Source organism: Tenrec ecaudatus, chromosome 8 (assembly GCF_050624435.1).
Source record: "Tenrec ecaudatus isolate mTenEca1 chromosome 8, mTenEca1.hap1, whole genome shotgun sequence".
Taxonomy (NCBI): domain Eukaryota; kingdom Metazoa; phylum Chordata; class Mammalia; order Afrosoricida; family Tenrecidae; genus Tenrec; species Tenrec ecaudatus.
The window spans coordinates 143,137,128-143,156,864 of record NC_134537.1 but is presented as its reverse complement, the minus strand read 5'-3'; the positions used below and the strand labels follow the sequence as shown (position 1 = coordinate 143,156,864).

Sequence of the window (19,737 nt, the reverse complement as noted above, 5' to 3'; positions counted from 1 at the left end):
AGAGTAGGTTGTCCTCCAAGAGGACTTCCTTCTTTAAAAGAAAAAAATCATTCCATTGGGGGCTCGTATAACTCATCACAATCCATCCATCCATCCATTGTGTCAAGCACATTTGTACGTTTGTTGCCATCATCATTCTCAGAACATTTGCTTTCTACTTGAGCCCTTGGTATCAGCACCTCATTTTCCCCCTTCCCTACCGTCCCTCACAAACCCTTGATCATTTATAAATTATTATTATTTTGTCATGACTTACTCTGTCCAATGTCTCCCTTCACCCACTTTTCTATTGTCAGTCCCCCATGGAGGGGGTTATATGTAGATCATTGTGATCGGTTCCCTTTTTCTCCCCCACCTTCCTTTTCCCCTCCTGGTATCGCTACTCTCATTGTTGGTCCTGAGGGGTTTATCTGTCCTGGATTCCTGTGTTTCCAGCTCTGATCTGTACCAGTGTACGTCCTCTGGTATAGCTAGATTTGTAAGGCAAAATTGGAATCATGACAGTGGGGGGAAGAATTAGAGAACTAGAGGAAAGTTGCATGTTTCATCGGTGCTATACTGCACCCTGACTGGCTCGTCTCCTCCCCGCGACCCTTCTGTGAGGGGGTGTCCAGTTGCCTACAGATGGGCTTTGGGTCTTCATTCCCCACGCCCCCTCATTCACAATGATATGCTTTTTTGTTCTTGATACCTGATACCAGATCCTTTCAACACTTCGTCATCACACAGGCTGGTGTGCTTCTTCTATGTGGGCTTTGTTGCTTCTCAGCTAGATGGTCACTTGTTTATCTTCAAGCCTTTAAGACCCCAGACACTATATCTTTTGATAGCCGGGCACCATCAGCTTTCTTCACCACATTTTCTATGTACCCACTTTGTCTTCAGCAATTATGTCAGGAAGGGGAGCATCATGGAATACCAGGTTAATAGAACAAAGTGTCCTTGCATTGAGGAAGTACTTGAGTGGAGGCCCAATGTCCATTTGCTACCTTAGTACTAGACCAATGAATATATGCACATAGAGCTATTTCCCCATCATCATATATAAATATATTTGCATATGTACATGCCTGTATTTAGACCTCTATAAATGCCCTTTGCCTCCAAGTTCTTTCCTCTATTTCCTTTTACTTTCCTCTTGTCCCACTATCATGTTCAGCCTTTATTTTGGTTCCAAAAATTCCTTTTGGTTACATTGCCCTTGATCAAGCCCTACCAGGCCTCCTGCATCCTCATCGCCACTGATTTTGGATCATTTGTTGTTCCCTTGTCCCTGGGTTTTTTAGCACCACTTCCTTCCCCCTCTTCCCCTCCAAGAGTGCTGTCACTAAGAAAATTGAATGCATTGAAAGGGTCTCCTTTCTGAATAACCTTTACAGGAGATTAAGACAACCGGCAGAGGTCTGATGTTGACTTCATGAGCAGTGCATGGAAAGCTGAGCAAAACAACTCTTACATCCAGGAAAAGCCCAAACAGGGCGCACGGGCCGCAGGGGAAAAAATTAAGTCACCATCACCGCTATGAGTCCACTCGACTCAAAGCGACCCAACAGGATAAGGTAGCAGCCCCTCTTTGGGTTTCTGAGGCCATAAATCTTTACAGGAACAGAAAGCTGGGTCTTTCTCCTACAGAGAGGTTTGTGTGTTCAAACTGCTGACCTTGGGGCTCGCAGCCTAGCATGTCATCCACGACACCCTACTCATTCACCGCCAGAGAGGGGATGCTGACGCACAGCCACCCTGTAGGACAGGGTAGACCTGTCCCTGTGAGTGTCTGAGACGGTGACTCTTCAGGGGAGTAGAAAGCCCCCTCTTTCTTCTGAGGAAGGGCTGGTGGTCTCAAACTTTGGGCCTTGCAGATCGCCACCCAACGTGTAACCACCATGCCACCCGAGCCACCAAGGCTCCTGATGTCACCTGACTTCCTGAGGCACTTCAGCTCTACATAGTATACAACGTCATCATCGTGTAAGAACTGAATCTTGATCTCAATAACATCAGTGAAGGGTGCTGTGAGAGGGTGCAGGGCAGGGAGAGGGGAGGGCAGACCAGACTGGGGTTCTGGTTGGATGCTCCAGAATAGAACTGTTTCAGGGGGTTAGAATCGCTTAGCAGTGGAGCACAAACCACCTCTCAAAAACCCCAGCCCAGACTCACTGCCACTGAGTCGATGGCACCCCACAGCAGCCTCTCCAGGGCCGGCAGGACAGCCTCTTTGCGTTTTTGAGAGGAAAGTCTCCTTGTCTTTCTTCCAAGGAGCAACTGGTGGGTTCGAACTGCTGACCTTCTGATGAGCAGCCCAACGCCTGCCTGCATGACTCCATCACCGCCAGGGGAGATGAAAGCCTGGAATATCAAGACCTGGCAATGCAACTGTATTCTTCCTAGCTGTGGACGCAAAGGCCAAGAGAATCGCCAAGAGCTGACCATCGTCCCTCTGGAGCAGTGGTTCTAGACCTTCCTTATGCTGCCACCCTTTCATACAGGTCCTCATGCGGTGGTGACCCCTCAACCATCAAATCATTTTCGTTGCTACTTCATCACTGTCATTTTTCTACTGTGATGAATCGGGCGACCCCTGTGAAAGGGTTGTTCCAGCCCCAAAGGGGTCGCGGCCCACAGGTTGAGAACTGCTGCTCTGCAGGGTGGCACACACAATGACTCAGCGTGCAGCTGTGACAGGGAAGATGGGTGGTTAAACCCAAGCAGCCACGCGCCCCAAGAAAGGCCTGACCATCCACTTCCAGAAACATGGCAGCCAAGAAACCCCTCTGACGCATCCCTGCTCTGTAACTGGTTTGGTTTGGGATCAAAAGGCAAGCCTTTGTTGGAATAACGTGCTTCTCCTCTGTGTGCATGCGGGACTCTGATTTAAACATTTAAAATGAATATCCACTTCCATCCCGACTCCCCCCATCTCGGTGGCTTCTTGAGAGGCGGCACACCTATCAGGACATTTCACTGTGTATCATCAGTCTCAGGAGAGCTCTTTGCAAATCATAGAAGCAGCTCGGTCCGGGGCCTGGGATCGGAGCTGCAAACTGCTGACACGGGTAGAAACGGAGCTGCTGCAAGCTGAGAAGCCACACCTGGCACCTCCTCGGGCAGGTCTCCAGACCTTGCTGGGTTTTTACAGAGTGGACACGTGTAGTCAGAGCCGGCGAGGCAGAGACGGTCTGCAGGCAGGAAGCACGGGCGGGAGCCGGGGCTAGGGAGTCAGAGACTGATGCTCAGAGACCACCAGATGAGCCTCAAGGCCCTGGCCCTGGCCGCCCAGGGTGGAGGCTGAGACAGCCCTGGGCCAGGAAAGAAGAAACCTGGGTCCCACCATGCCACACTCATCCCTGTTTACAGAAAGCAGCGTCATTATTTACAAGACCAGAAACACTCGGCTAGTTCCGTATACCAAATAGAACAGCAGACGAAAAGAAAACAGGGACTTCCGAGACTAAGAGCCCCAGTCCTGCTCCAGCAGGCTCCTCCCCACCCCTGCCCCCAGGCCTCACTCCGGCAGACCCTCCCCAGTATTAACCAGCCCGAGAACTCCACCAGATAACCCAAGCCAAGAAAACAGAGCTTTCTTCCCAGACCACTCAGGCCCCCGAGCCAAGTTCTATCAGGCCCCGAGCTCCCTGGGGCCTAGTTCTCAAAGCCTTCTGGACAGTGTGAGTCACTCAGCTCTTGTCCTCAGGGCCCGGGGAAGAGAGGGACACCCGGCCCCACTTCCCAGCAAGCCTCTCCTGGCTCACGTGGAAGCAAACTTTCCTCTTCCCCCAGGATTGGAGTGTCGCAGAGGGAAGTGTCCACAGTAGACCCGAGTCCCCACGGCCCCTCCACAGAGCTGGTCTGAGAACCAGTGGTAGTCGGTGACAGCGTTCTTCACAACCAGCGACAAAGGGGGGAAACGGGGACAAACAGGGGTGTGCATGCAAAACACTGCCCTTGCTTCAAGGATTATGTCTTTTTCTTTTTTCCCCCATTTTTGTTCTAAAACTAACATTTTTTTTAAAAAATGAAAGGCCGGTGATTGTACACAATATTTTTGCTCAATGTCCGTACTTGGCAAAATCGAAGGCTGGCATCCCTTGTCCTGCCTCAAAAGCATGTTTCTGGAAACTCTATTGGGCTCTGAAATCCAAAGCTCAGGACATGTGGCAGATGACACAAAGGAGAACAAGGGCAGGTTAGAGACACAAAGTTCCAGCGTGAGGAGAACCTTGTCCAATCTCCCTCGGATACCCTGGTTGGTTCCCTCCAGGGACAGGGAGCTCACTACCGCACAAAGACACCCATTCCCTCTGTGCATGGCTCTCATGTTTGGAAAGTGCTTCCGTATATTTTCCGGAAGACTTACAGTCTCAGACTGGGCCTCCTGCAGTAAAGGGGTTTCCTCTCCTAAGGTCAGCCTTCACCTTGGTGGAAACAGCACCCCAACCCCAACCCCTCCTAGTGTTTTTTGTCTTTTTGTTCCCTTTGTTGTTTTGTCCCCCCTCCCCCGGCCTTCCTCTTGTGCAGTGAGTCACCCTAGTTAGCATGGCTAGCAAGTAGATTTGAACCCAGACCTTTGACTCCTAGCTTAACACTCTGCCCTAGGTTCTCTGAAGGTTGCATTGACTCAACCTCACACCAAATTCACGGCCATCAAGCCATCCCCACTCATAGTGACCCTGTAGGACAGAGTGGAGTTTCCCCTTGGGGTTCTCGAAACAGACACTCTTTATGGGGAGCAGACCCAAACCTAACCACCCACGGCCAGCAACCCTCAAAGACAGGGTAGAACGACCCCTGTGGGTTTCCCAGACCGTCAGTCTTTATGGGACCAGGAAGCCTTATCTTTCCCTGGTGAATCAGTGGGTGGTTTCGAACTGCTGACTTTGCTTGGGGTTGGCAGCCCAACGGGTAAGCTCAGGTCAAGCTCTCAGGTGTCTGCTCCTTTAGAAATGGCCCTCAAGTCCAGGCTCACCTCTGTGGGCTGCAGAAGAGCAGGCCTCTGTCCTCACCCACCCACAGTCCTGCAGCAGTGGCTGGCCCCACTCCTGGCGGAGTTTTCAATTGTGCCCTTGACCCACCCGCTCACCTGCCTCCTCCTCAAGCTCTAATCCAGCCTTGCTGCCCCTCAGCCCCACCCTCACCTGGTCCCTGAAATGGGGGATGGGGGGCATAGAGAGAGGTGTTCCCCCATGCCCAGCTTCTTAACACCTGCAGGGGTCATATCGACATACATGGAAAAAGAGGGCACATATGACATTCATGGAATAGGACAGACAGGTCTCCTGAGCCCAGCACAGGGCTTGCTGCTTTAGGACTGAGAACAGAGCCCAGGTCCTGCGGGGACAGCCTATTGCCAAACAAAGATGTGTGGGTCCCATGCAATGCTGGGGCCATGGGCCACCTGACACCTCCCCCCAGGGTAGGGGTTGAACTTCAACTAAGCCCGGATTGGAAATGGGCACCTGTCAACCAACTCTGCACCAGGATACACTGGATAGGACGCTTGTCTTGCTGGACCTCAGTTTCCAATCAGAGAGGCCAGGCTGGAGAACATTCGATAAGGGCTGGAATGGATGGTCTCCAAGTTTCCCTCCAGTTTCCTGACCCTGGGCACTTAGATTATGACCTCAGATCTCCTCAGGGAGAAGTCACAATTCTTCTGCCAAAGTATTGGGGGGTTGGGGCGGAGTTTTCCTTCCATTAAGTCCATTCCAACTCATAAGGAACTTATCAGGCAGAGGAGAGCTGCCCCTGTGGGTTTTCGAGACTGTATATTTTTATAGGAGTAGAAAGCCTCATCTTTCTCCCCCAGAGTGGCTGTGGGGTTCAAACTACCGACCTTGCAGTTGGCTGCCCATCATGTAACCCACCATGCCACAAGCGGCTGTAATATGAACTTAGAAACGTGCCTCCCTGTGCAGCCCCACTCCCATTGGCTACGGTAGAAGTCATTCGAGATCTGCAAGTCATAAGAAAGTGTTTAAGTGTCTCTGATGCATGTGACAGATGCGAGAATGCAAAGCTACCTTGAAGCTCACTTGGACCCAGCATGCAGTGACAGCAGAGAACAGCCTCCCGAAGGTGCTACTCTCCTCATCCTGAGGCCACACTGACCTTTGTCGTGCACAGCCAGGTGACACATGCCACGGACACCTACCTTTCTGCTCAGTTAGAAGGCAGAGAGGTCGCTGAGATTCTGCCGCCAAACTCTGACCCCAGTTACAAGAGCCTCAGCCAAGTTCAAGCCATGGCTCAGCCTTCTTCCCAAGATCTCTTAGGAAAGGTCAAGGCCTAAAGTGTGACAGGTAGGACCCTAACCGTTGAGCGAACACTGTGGTTGTGGATTCCGATTCTCTGATTCTAATGAAAGGGACTGCCGACTCCGTTGCAGTAACCGGATGAGTTGAAGTGACACGGACCTGCGCATCTCTCTATGAATTACAGCAGGCCTGTCCCAAGGGGAGCACGCAGGTCTGAGTAAAGCCAACATCGTGGTGTGTGCAGATCGGTGTGCGGCTGGGGGACCCAAGGGGGTGGGTGAGAGGACAGCCCCCATTTGGTCCCACCACCCGCCCACTACCTCATACGCTCTCCCTGGTTCTGCTTCAAGCCCTGGTTTTACATTCTTCTCCACCTCTGCCCTTAGACGCATGCCCCCTGCCACCTGGGAGGGGCCACGTGGCCATTTGACGCAAGGACATCCCCCTGTACACCTCCCCTCTGGGCCCCACAGCCCTTGGTGCTCCACCTGGAGAGGGAGAGGGGCTCTCGGGGCACGGTGGCAAATGCAAAGCCTCCTTCTACCCAGACCATGATGTGGGAGCCCCGCAGCCAGCCCAGCTCTCGGCCTTGCACACATGGTCACTCAACTCTCCAGAGTGCTCGGGGAGCCCCTGGCGGCCTCTGGGGAGCCTGCCCTGAGTATGTAACCTTCACAAGCAGGGGCCAGGCTGGCAGGATTGTCTCTTCAGAAGGAGTGAGGCAAGGGGAGGAGGCTGATGTAAACACTGCCTGCTGGGACACAGGGGCCTGCAGAGAAGACAGGGAAACACCCAGCTGTCCCTACCCCACCACCATTGTCCAGGTGTGGAAACCAAGGCCCAGAGGAGTGGCTCGCACACAACTCTCCAGTAACAATGGCGGGGTGAAGGGTGTCTGTGTGTGTCCTGGTTGTGTGGTTTGTAGGAGTCAGCCAAGGAAAAGTGGAGAAAGCCAAAAAGGGACATGGATAGTCAACTCCCCACTCTGGTCTAATAGGGTGCTAGCTCAACCTCGAGGTGTCTTGGGGGGGTGACTGTGAAGGAAAGCAAGAAAAGAACAGTGTCCTTCATTCCTGTGGTCACCCCGGAGATGGAGGAGGGTAGGCAAGGAGGACAGGCCCATCATGGTGGGCCAAGGAGGGTCTGGCAGGTGGCCTGGGGTAAGCACCCTGACTTTCTCAAAGCCCCAATGGCCCTGCAGGGGGCCCACACCTCCCTATCACCACAGGACTGGGCATCAAAGAAAGCAGAGGGATCTGGTTGGGGGGGCTCCACTGGAAAGGGGTCCAGGGAATGGGTGGCACACAACTGTCTCGGGGCCCAGGCTGAGTCTCTGCAGAATCACAGACAGACCCTGGAGGGCCCGTTGGCAGGGCGGCCAGAAAGCCTCTAGCTGGGAGATCCGAGCGAGTCCCTATCACTGAGCCTCTCGCAGCGAGGGGTCTGCACCTGCTCTGCCTCCTGGCACGGATGTGAGGTCATGTGGAAGGTGCTTAGACATGGTGACATGCAGGGAACCTTTGTCTGGAGCAGTGGTTCTCAACCTTCCTGATGCCATCACCCTTTCATGCAGTTCCTCATGTGGTGGTGACCCCCTCCCCACATCAAATTATTTTCTTTGCTTCTTCATCACTGTCATTTTGCTACTGTTGCGAATCGGGCCACCCCTGTGAAAGGGTCATTTGACTCCCAAAATGGTCGAGGCCCACAGGTTGAGAACCACTGGTCTGGAGGTTCAAGAACCCCACCCCCACCCCCAACCCACCCTGCCCGCGAACCCATCCCATAGCACTGAGAGCCACTTCCCCACCCGCACCTTACTCCCTTCCCTCCCAACACCCTTCACCCTCTGTAGAGCCCCTGGATCCCCCAAGCTCACCCCACTATCCTGGCCTCACCCTCAAAGCTGGCAAGGAGCTGACCTGGTCCACGGTCAGCGTGGCCTCCTTGTACGACTTCCCAGGGGGACAGAACTTCAGAAAGGTGGTGTGGAGGCTGAGGAGAGATGGACATCGTGGGGGTCTAGCCAGGGAGTAGAGACCAGCAAGTCCCTCCCCCTTGAAGGGTTCCCTTTGGGAGAAGGGAACTCAGGAGTCAGTGGATACAGAAAAGGCATTTTACCCATCTTCAAACACCCCCTCCTTCCCCAAGCCCTGGGGTGGCCAGCATTGGCTAGAGCTCCCCCCCCCCACTGCGGGGGAGATGCTGAGATGCCCAGGTATGAGGAAAGGCACGGGTTTGTGGCTGGGTGTGCTCCCCAATACTGGCCATAGGGTGTCAGAATCTGAGGACACCCCCCTTCCAGATTCTGTCCCTTCCTCAGTCACAGAGGAGAAGTCAGCAGGGGCTGTGGGAGCCCACCTGCCCAGCCCACCCTCCACCCGGAGAAGAGAAGACGTGGCGTGGCATGCACAGCTGCGCTAGGATTGGAACCCAGCTGCCTGCACCCAAAAAACCCACAGCCACCCACGTCACCCTTGGCAGGCAGTAAGCTGAGCAATCTCCCAGACTGTTCCTTTCACTCGTGTCTGTCTACAGACCCCTCCCCAGAGGCCAGGGTGCTGTGTTTGCCAAGTGACAGCGAGTGTCCCTTGGGCCCCCGAGAGGACAAAAGCAAGAGGGGACTCTGTGAGAGGGAGGCCAGGAGAGAATGAGCCCTTGGCCTCAGTCCCTCCACCTGGACCCACCGGCAGGACCAGGACCCAGACAGTCAGTGGAGCGGGGAGCATGGGCACCCACCCAGATGCTGGCCGTCCACTGCCACACGCAACTCACTTCACACCGGTGATCATGGTGAGATTGTGCCTGAGTGTGTGTGTGTGTGTGTGTGTGTGTGTGTGTGTGTGTGTGTGTGTGAGAGAGAGAGAGAGAGAGGTTCTAATTGCAGGACGGTTAAAAGCACAGTCTACTACCGAGGCAGACAGACCTAAGTTCAAACCCTGACTGCCACTGAATAGCCCGAGGTCATGAGCCAGGTGTGGAAATCCCTCAGCGCCTCAGTCTCCTCATCTCTCCCGTGGGGGAAATGCTCTTCCCTAAACTGGCGAGGATGAATGAGAGGGGTGTGTATCACTGCTAGTCGGTGCGTGCACGATATTGGCCCTCAGAGAAGTCGCCCTAGGCTCCCCACCTCCCCGGGTCCTCTCCTAACCCCAGGTGCCACTGTGCCCTCTGACGGTTCGGAACTCAGACCTCGACTGTGACGGTGGGTCCCCCTGGCCTCTGACAGCCCTTCATGCTCTGAAAGGACCACTCCTTCCTTGACTCCACCCTCCTCCCTAAGGGCTGAAACAACTCCCTGTTATCCAGTCAAGGCCGACTCATAGCGGCCCTATCGAGCAGGGTCGGGCTGCCCCTGTGGGTTTCCAAAACTGTAACTCTTTATGGGAGTAGAAAGTCTCCTTCTTTCTGCCCAGGGGAGGCTAGTGGCTTTAGACTGTCAGCCAACACTTCACTGGGAGGCAGCAAGTTAATCCAACCAATTCATACACAGGAGTGAGAGACTAACAGGGTATTCAGATGCTAAAACACAGAGGCATCTTAGCCCAAAGGAACCTCTGATGGGTGGCGTTCAGGGGCCCAGAACCCAGTGAAGACCTGGGAGGAGGGTGACTTTATGGGAGGAGACTTGGAGCTAGAGGAGGCCCAGCACCAGGTGACTCAGAGTCACGTTCTCCTCCCCTGCTAGCCCACATCTCTTCACAGCTCACCGACTCACGGCTCCCCAGCTGTGGGGGAGTGGAAAGAACATAGCTCATGGTACTGCTTGTCCTCTGCCCTGCCCAGGCCCCTGCTCTGTGCCCTGGGAGGCTGGTCTCCAGGGACCCACACCCCCGGGCTCCTTGGCCTGCTTCCCATCAGGGAGGGAAAGCCCAGAGATGCACCGTGGGATAAGGCGTGTCCGCTCCAGCCCATGGGTATTGTCTGGGTACCATTATTAGGATCGCTGGTGTGAGGTGATCAAACAGAGACGAACTTCCCATCAGGAGCCCTGGTGGTGCTGTTGGGTCAGTGCTGGACGGCTCACCGCACGGTCAGCAGTTCAAACCCACCAGCCTCTCCTCAGGAGAAAGTTGAGGCTGTCTGTTCCAAGACACGTTCACACACGTTGGAAACCCCGCGTAGGTTCACAATGAGTCTGGATCAACTGGAGAGCAATGGGATTGCTCTGGGGGTTAACATTTCCGGATTAACTTATCTTTAAACCTTCTCTGAGAGTGCATCGCAAAGGCCTGCACCCCCAGCAGCTGTCCCCACTGAGGCATGTCTGCTGGGAGGGCCACGTGCACAACTTACGCATGACAGCCTTGCAGGGGAGGGCCCACTGTCCCTATTTTACAGAGAGGGAAACTGAGGCACTGGCAGGGCCTCGCCCTAGGTCAGGCACCTAACACAGCAGTATTAAAGCAGGAGCTGAGGCAAGACAGCCCAGGGAGAGAGAAGGCTCCCCCACGGCCACCCCCACCCCTTTCTCATGGGCTGAATGCACCCAACACATTATTATAGTGCATCTTCCACCCCTCGTCTGTGGGCGAGCTGCAGCGTGATGGTGAAGAAGGGGCACGCAGCCAGGAAGAGGCAGTAAGGGAAGGGGTTGAACCCTGAAACAGGCTCTGCCAGCAGTGCTGCCTATCGCCAAAGGGTCCCCACCTCCACCTCCAGGTGAAGGACTCTCAGCCAGCCACCACCTGGCCTCCTTCCAGAGCCTCCTGGGAGGGGTGTGGCCGAGAGGGCCCTGCCGGGACGTCATGCTGCCCATGCTGCCGAGTGGGCCGGCTGCCCGCAGATGAATCGGGGCTGCCTCTTGGCTGCCACAAAATGTTCTCCTCCTCCAAATATGGACCCGCCGGCTCTAAATGGAACTCTGAATTAATCACTAATGGACTCAAAAGTCAAAGCCATTTGAAAAACTCACACATTCAGACTGCCAGACTGCGGCTCCCTTCACGTAGCCCAGACGCAGCGGGGGGGTGGGGTGGGGTGGGCATCTGCTGCTCACAGGCAAGCTCCCCCAATCCTCTCCATGGCCCTGCTTTCCCCTCCCCCCTCCAGTCCAGGCATGCAGTAGCTCCAGGTTCTGGTTCCTGAGATGCCCTCAATAGCAACCTTCTGCCCTGGTCATTCCATTGTCTTGACGACGACACGTGAAGGTAGCATCTGTGCCTGCCAGGTCACGCTGTTTTACAAGTGGGGAAACTGAGGCACAGCAAGGGCAGGAAACTTGCTGCTGGGAGGCAACAGAGCTGAGCCTCAGACCCAGGCAGCTGGACTACCGCGAACAATCCTGTCACCCAGCTATCGACTGACCAGATAGCACCCTGGCTGGACACGGGCTGAAGGCCAGGTGAGGCCACGGAGCCTGTAACATTAAGGGAGCCCTGAAGGAGCCAAGAGCAAGGAGTGGCCTCGTGGACAAGTGCCGTGAGCTGAATTCAGGTCCCCCAAGCAGCCCCACACCCCGAGACCTGGTCAGGAGCTCTCCGTGAGCCAGGCAGTGAGTCCAAAGAGCTCAGAGCCAGTGCGGTTGACCAGGCAGCGCTTGGACAGTGGTCAGTTCAGGGTCCCTGGCCAGCAAGCCCCAAGGGACAAGCTGCAGAGTGGGGTTCACAGGCAGTGAAAAGAAGATCCCCAGCAGGGCCTGGAAATCGAACCCAGAAAAGATCCCTGAGAAGAAGGGTCTCTGGAGCAGCCAACTCAACCTGAAGTTCAAGAGGGCTGATCTGACCTGAAGCCTGAAGAGATGCCACTGTTCCAGAGCCCAGAGGGAGATGCACCAAGATGACCAAGAACTGGGGATGTGGGCAAGCAGAGCCACGGCAGGCCTGGGCTGGGGAAGGAGCTTGCCCCAAGACTGCTCTCTCACAAGTGCCTGCCCCACCCAGCACACGCCATCTGCGCACCAGGTGACCAGGACTTGGTGTCCTTGTGCAAGCGACAGATAAGAAGGTGGAAATGTCCTAGACAAGTACGCAATCATCCCTTTCAGAGGTTACCTCTGTCCATCGGTCTCTGAGAGACTTTCCGTCCAGCTAGCTAGATCCCTGCCCTGCTCTGTCATCCAGCCATCTCTGTCACCTCCCTCAGAAAATCACAGCACATGGTCAGGGGTCACAAAGGAACACCGGTCACAAGTGGCCAGGGCTTCGACTGACACACACAGCCACACAGCCACGCTGGCCACGTCCTCTCCTGAGCACCGTGTGCCAGCTGCTCCCCGCCTCCCGCTCGCTGCCAGAGCACCTGAGCATCCGTGTCAAAGCGTGCTGGGCCGAGGTCACCCCATTTGCTCCTTCTCAGACAAGTCTCTCACACAAGTGCTGTGATCTACCACGCCCAGGCCTCGTCCAGGGAGCAAACCTAGTATTCGTGTGTGTGTGTGTGTGTGTGTGTATGTGTGTGTGTGTGTGTCCTGGCTGAAAGCAACCTACACGACTGAGTGGAGCCGCCCCAGAGGGCTTCCCGGGCTGCATGTTGGTGCAGAAGCAGACTGCCTTGCCATTCTCCAGAGAAGCCTCTGCTGGGCTTCACTCTGCAGCCAAGCCTTTGCCCTGGTCCCAGCAGGGCCCCCTGTGTCTCCCCCGGCCTTGTTTCCCAAAGCAATACAGTTCTTCTGTGGGTTCAAAAGACAAAAAGTGCAAGCAGGTGTACAGTAAGGATGGCCAGGTCTCAGTTCCGCAGACCGCCACCCTGTCCTCCAGAGAGACCGCACTTGGTTGCTGTTTCAAACCTATCCCTCTAAACCTACGCTGATACTGTGAATCGTGGATTATTTTTTTTCTTTTTCATTACGGGATTGTCTTGTGACTTCCTACCAGGAAAGAAAACAAAAATAAAAAGAGGATTTAGCTCACTCTGAGTACTTCTCCTTCCCCCACTCTCCCAATATAAAACCATTTGATGGCTTCAGTAGTCAGTGACTATATAGGTGATTATGCAAACATGCTTCACATCGGGCTTCCCGGTGCAACATGATTAGTTAGAGTCCCTGTCTTGCAAGATTTCATCCTTTCCCCAGAGTTCACCTATCATGCTGTTTTCCACTTGCTGGGATGTCGGGGGATTCACCTCCAAACTGGCTATGGAAAGAGCAGGGTCCTCTCGTTATGGTCCCATGGGTGGATCATTTTAGAGGTGAGTCTTCTTTTTCTGGGGACCTCACACCTGGAGCTGCCTGACCCCACATTTTAGTCTGGACCGATGGTTCTCCAGGCCCTTTGTCTCCTGCCATCCTTGGGACACCCTTCACCATCATCCTGGGGATTTGTTTGGTCTTCCTCCTCGGGGTGGAAATTCTTTGTTCCCAGAAACCCTAGTCCAGCGGTTCTCAACCTATGGGTTGCAACCCCTCTGGGGATCAAACGACCCTTTCACAGGGGTCACCTGATTCATAACAGTAGCAAAATGACAGTGATGAAGCAGCAACGAAAATAATGTTATGGCTGGGGGGTCACCACCACATGAGGAACTGTCTGAAAGGGCCGCGGCATTTGGAAGACTGAAAACCATTGCTCTAGTCCTTTTTCTTCTTGATTTCTCTTTTGTTTTCAGCTCGTGTGAATGAATGAGTAGAGCACAATCTTCCGGAACCTTCCACAGAGAAGATGCCCTTGAGTTTTGACATTTTTTTTTTCCATGCCCAAAACTGTTGACATCCTGCCTATGGTTGATCTCAGACTTAACTCTGGATGAGAAGCCATTTTCCCCTGAGCGTTCTGAAGGTGCTTAGCTCTGTCTTCCAACATAACAAGCCCAAAGCTGTCCTGACTCCTGACCCTCTGGGAGCAATATTTTTTTTCCCCGTCTCTGAAAGGAAGCTTTTAGGATCTTCTCATTAGCTCAAGTGCTCTGAAATGTCATGGCGACACGCTTTAGTGGAGGCTTTTTATACTCCTCCTGCAAATCCGAGGTGCCCCTTGGCTCCCAACCCCGACGTGGGAAACGGCTCTAAAAGGCTGACGGGAACTCACCCACTCTCCTCTGTGCCGGAGCGAGGCCCTGAATCAGGAGCCGGTCTGCTGAGGCTCCCTCCAGGGGATGAGCCTTCTGCTGGGGCGGGGATGGAGGAGCCCAGAGAAACACAGGACATGAGAAAGCATCAAAAAGACTTCTTCTCTTTCTGGTTTCAGCCTGATCCCGAATGCTTGGCTCCTGAGTCCTCTGAGTGCCTCCTTCCACCCTCCCGACTATCGAAGGCAACCTGCCCTCTTCTGTTCTGCGAAGCCTGTGTCGCAGGCCCATCTCCGGACTTTTGCTGACTTCTCTCATCCGCTTCGCTGCCGTCTCTTAGTCCTTATGGGTTTACCTCTTCGTTTCGTTCCTTGTATGGGGAGGAAAGAGCTAACAGAACATGCTAACAGATGTCCCCTGCACTTCGATTTCTCTGCTTAACAATCTCCCTGGCAAGCAGAGTCTCTTCCTTTTCAGGGCGGTCTTCCACGGATAGTCGTGCCAGTAGCTCCTTTACCTGAACCCCCTGGATGCCCATGGAGGGGTGCAGTCAGAGGGCTTTCCCTTTCTGGGCCAGGGTCATGTGGGCATCACCGGCCTCCCAGTGCTTCTCTGGTCTTCTCCCAAGGAGCCCTGGTAGAACAATGGTTAAGCAAAGGGCTGCTAACCAAAAGGTGAGCTGTTCGAACACACCAGTCACTGACTGCACAGCAGGAAAGACTTGGGAAGCCACTCCCAACTGGATTTCCCAGTGAGGCCATTCTACTCGCTATGAGTCAGCTGGGCTCAATGGTACACGAAGGCTCAAAGGCGAACTCTTTACTCAGCGTTTCTATGATTTCCCCCTATGGATTTATTCTCAGACGTTGGATAACCTTTTTACATCAATGTTTCAAACCCCAAACCAAAACTCACTGCCATTGAGTCGATGCCAGCTCATGGCGACCCTATAGGAGAGGGCAGATCCGATCCTGTGAGTGTCAGAGCCGGTAACCATTCCTGGGAGTAGGAAGCCTGGTCATTTTTCTTGAGGAGCAGTGAGTGGTTTCAAACTTCTGACCTTGTGGATCACAGACCCATGGGTAACCACTCTGCCACCAGGACTCCTACATAGATGATGAGTACAGCATTATTTATAACACTGGACCAGATAAAGATCTGAAGTGTCCCTGGCAGAGGATTGATCACAGTAACAGTTCATCCACAGGAAGGAGGGCTCTGTAGCCAATTAGAGGCGATGAGGCAATGCTCTAGGTGTTAAGGTAAACTGTCCAGGAGGAAGAACTAGAAGGGGCAGAGCACTCTGATTGAATGCTTCCCTGCTTGCAGTATGAAGCCAAGGGTTGAAGGATATGCATGTACGTAGATGTATGCGTCCAAATGTCTTCCGGGAGGCTAGAAACAAACTTGAACAGGGAGCCAGCCTGAGAAGGAGGAGATATTGACTTCTCTCTTAGAACATTCTATTCCATTCGAATCGCCTAGCCATGCTTACTTGTTAGTTTTAAATTTTCATGATGTATTTGCCTGCTACGTTTAACGACTGTGTGACTTCGTGTAGTATCTTGTTAACAATATAGCATGCCATCTTGTACTAGTGATATCACTACTTCAGTATTATTTCTACACCAAGAGGCAGTCGTTTGAACAGCACAAGGGGTTAAGACCAGGCTTACATCAGGAAAGGTGGGCATCAAGGTTGCACCCTTTCGCCCATATTTAGCTGATCTGTCGGCTGAGCAAATCCCTAAGCTGGGCTATATGGGGCGGGGGGGGGGGGGCAGCACATCCTCAGGATTGAAGAAAAGCTCATTAACAACCGGTGAGGTGCAGGTGATACCTCCTGGCTTACTGAAAGTAAAGAGGGTTTGAAGCCCTGACTGATGAAGATAAAATGTCAGGAAATCAAAGGTCAACATGGATGTCAATCTGCGGCAGGTTGTTAAAGAGCAAAGATTTCACTTGTCAGACTAAGGGCACCAGGCCGAGCCAAGGTCTTTTCAACCACTGCACGTGCATACGACAAGAGGCCATGACCAAGGAAGACCAAAGGAGCAGGGAGGCATGGCAGGGTTGGTGGATCGCCAGGAGAGTGACAGATGGATGCTGGAAGATGCACAGGCCACGCTCTTTGGAAGCAAGCATGGTGAAACTTCGACTCACGTATTTCAGACTGGCCAACAGGGGGCTGTCCCTGCAGAAGGTCATCACGCTGGGTGAGGCAGGAGGCCAGTGAGCAAGACGACTCTCAGTGAGTGGACTGACACAGAGGCCGCCACCATGGACTCAAGCGCAGGACCAACCGTAAGGCTGGGGGAGGACCAGGCATGTTTGTTCTGTTGGACATCGGGTTGCCATGATTCAGCACTGAGTCAAGGACACTGCAAACCACAGTAGTGACGTTTCTATACTGGTATAAGTCCATGTGAACGTCAATGTGGACCTACGGATGTATCATCTTTATATGAGTATGAACATCATGAACGATAGGTTAATGTACTTGATAATTCAGTAACAGGGAGGATGGAGGTGGTAGCGTGTGGGTCATGTGGAGTCTTGTCATATGTTGCCACATTTTTGAAAGTCAGTGAAGGTCATTTTTTAAAGGGAAGCTAACAGGGCCCCATGACTGTCCCCACTCTGTGTGGCTCCCTGTGCCATATGCACTCTCAGTCCCCGTTGGTACTTGGTGAGCAGTCATTGCCCGCCGGAGACTGAGCAAGAAGTGTGGTTTCCAGATGCTGGCTGGGGAGGGGGAGGCCAAGCAGAGATGAGGAAACAGGAGAAGGTCCTAACCTTTCTCCCCAAGTATCTTGGTGGGCTCAATGATTTCTGTAATAGGTCTTGTCTTTGTTTTGGGTGGTGTTTTGTTTATTAAAAATTTTTTTTATTGTCAACTAGGTGATGGTTTACAGAGTAGCCCATAGTTTTCCATTCAACAATTCACAAATATTCCAATTCAACTCACCCCGAATTGCAATCCCCCGAATATACCATCACTTAGCCCCTTCCTCTCCGTGTTTCCCATGCCCACCCCTCCTTCCTTCCTAACCCTCTGAACGTTGTCTTTGGGTAAATGCTGCCCTTTTGATTTTAAGTGGTTGGTTATTATAATGAGGGGGTGAATTCGGTTCCAGACCTGATAGGGGCTGCCATCTTTGAAGCCCCACCCGTCTCTAGCTGACTCGTATGTCTCATCTTTTAAATTATGATTTTGAGTTCTGTTTGGAGTCCCCCCGCCCACCCACTCTATCAGGGACCTCCTAGTGAGATTCTTTTCAGAGCAGTTGGCTGTGGGAGCCGGGCACCATCTCGTTCTTCTGATCTCGGGGTTGTGGAGACTGATGTCTGCAGGGTCCGTTGGACTGGTAGTTTCTGTGAGTCTATCCATTTCCATCACTCTTCTGTCCTCTGGCTGGGAACAGACTAGTTGTCAACTGTCCATATGCTTTGAAACCTTGTCACCACTCGCCGAAGCAGGATGTAGACCATTATCTTTGTGAACCATGTGATACCAACCGAGTTTGCTGACACTCAAGATCATAGTCCTGATCTCCTGACCCAGCGAGTGTTTGTCTGTCTAAAATGGATTTCTGATTTTGCCTCCAGTGTGCTCCACCACATTCACAAGTACATTTGTAGCAAAAGTAAAGATATAAGTACAGATATTCTCTGTCCAACATATATACACCCACACCCCCCCACCACACACATATATATGCATTTTGTGGACACATTCTTACTCTCCCTCTCCCACCTGTTTAGCCTGAGTGCCTATCAAGCAACTGCTGGTAGATGCCCACTGTTGTGGGATTGCCTATGTAACCTTATGTGCCTCTGTTGTGTTTAACTCTTGCAAACCTCCCCAGGCTTTTCTCTGGCTCCATCATTGTCCATAACCTCCCTCTTCTTGTGCACTGTCTTCCCCTTTGCCCAAGCCTCGCATAGGTCTGACCAAACACCAGCACTGTCCCCATCTCATTCATTCGCTCCATGGTGCATGAGGGATCACTTGTAGCAATTCCACACTCTGGTGCTTAATAGGCACTGAAGAGAGGCCGGGGGAGGAAGGGAGAAGTAAGAGGGCAGGCAACACGAGAGAGATTTAGCCACACATCCAAGTTCCCCCAGCCAGTGAATGGTCAAAATAGGAGTCAGACCTGATTCCTAAACCCTTTCCTTGCTTCCTGCCGTATCCCAAGGATACGCTCTGCAGGTGCGAGCTAAAACCCTCCCCTAGACCATAGGCTACAGGTTTCCATCAGCTCCAGGTGCACTATGGGAATCGTGACCCCCGAACCCAGCCCATTTTCAGGGTTCAATGCCTCTAAGCAGGGACCACACTCAGGGACTGGCGGCGTGAAGGTGACCCAGGCAAGGCAAGACCCTGGCTCGAGAGGAAGGCAGCGGGAAAGGGTCTAAACCTTGGGGATCAGCTCTACTCACCATAGAATCTCATTTCTGGTCAGGAAGGTCAGGGCCTGTGAGAAACCACAAAGCGATGAACAGCCTGTCCAATCCAGTCCTGCACTCAGCCCCAGACCTGACCCGCTGGGAAAGGGAAGGGAGGGCGTCCCCCTGGAGGTAGTGGTTGCTTGAGTTGGCAGCGGAGGAGAGGGAAACGGATCCCTTATCTCTCCCCCCATTCTCTGACAACTGGAGAAGGAGCTATTGGTACAGGCTTGGTGAGTTGATCAGAGACAAGATTAAAACCCTAGAGAGACATAAAGGGGTGGCCTTAGAGTAGGTGACCAGATTTTACCATTGATAAAGTGGGACTCCAGCGGGACACCATTGATAAAACTCATATCCTGGAAAAATAGCCACATGGCAGCCGAAAATCATATACCCTAGCTTGTCGTATATTCTTTCAAAATATCGCGACTTTTAAAAAACACCGTGGGATGCGGGACAAATTGTTAAAAATCAGGACTTTCCCACCAAAATAGGGACATCTGGTCACCTTATGAGGGCTGGACTGGGCCCATGGGTGCTGGTTCAGCCAAGACAAGGGCCATGATGACTCAACCAGATCTCCAGACAAGAGTTTTCCCCTTTACTCTTCACCTCAGGGTATGTCCACCTCTACCCAGAATCCCCTGCACACTCACCTGGTACTCCTCCAGGTCCTCCCAGAGCATCTGGTGCCTCAAACATTGCCCCATGGCAACCCCACCCCCATCTCTCTCTGAGGAGAACCTCAGCCCCAAAGGCTTACCAGCTGAGGCAACCCGTTAGCCTGGTTGCCATGGTGACTTGCATTCTATCTTCTGCCCATTCTACCTTAACCCCTGAGTGAGCCAAGAAACCAGACATCACCAGACATCACCCAGAACAAGAAACAGACAGGCAGCCTGGTGGAGGGGTTGAGACTGCCTGGGAGTGGAATCCCAGATGGACCACATGCTGGTCAGTGACCCTGGGCAAATTATTCGGCCTCTGTGTCTTAGCTTTCCTCATCTGTACGATGGGATGATCATCCTGGGACAGCTGGGAGCGTGACTTTAATTAATCCAGGAATAGTATCTGGCGTTTAGTC

General features: G+C 53.1%; 1 protein-coding gene across 1 annotated transcript in view; it reads right to left on the bottom strand.

The window, feature by feature from the left end:
* The window catches only part of CIB4 (calcium and integrin binding family member 4), a 79,399-nt gene extending 60,036 nt beyond the window's left edge, over positions 1 to 19,363 (bottom strand). The window contains exons 1-3 of the mRNA XM_075557251.1: positions 19,310 to 19,363; positions 18,645 to 18,679; positions 8,150 to 8,246 (exon numbers count right to left, since the gene is read on the bottom strand). Of these exons, the coding sequence (XP_075413366.1) occupies positions 8,150 to 8,246; positions 18,645 to 18,679; positions 19,310 to 19,363 (186 nt within the window). The remainder of the gene's footprint in view (positions 1 to 8,149; positions 8,247 to 18,644; positions 18,680 to 19,309) is intronic.
* Positions 19,364 to 19,737: the final 374 nt, after the last annotated feature.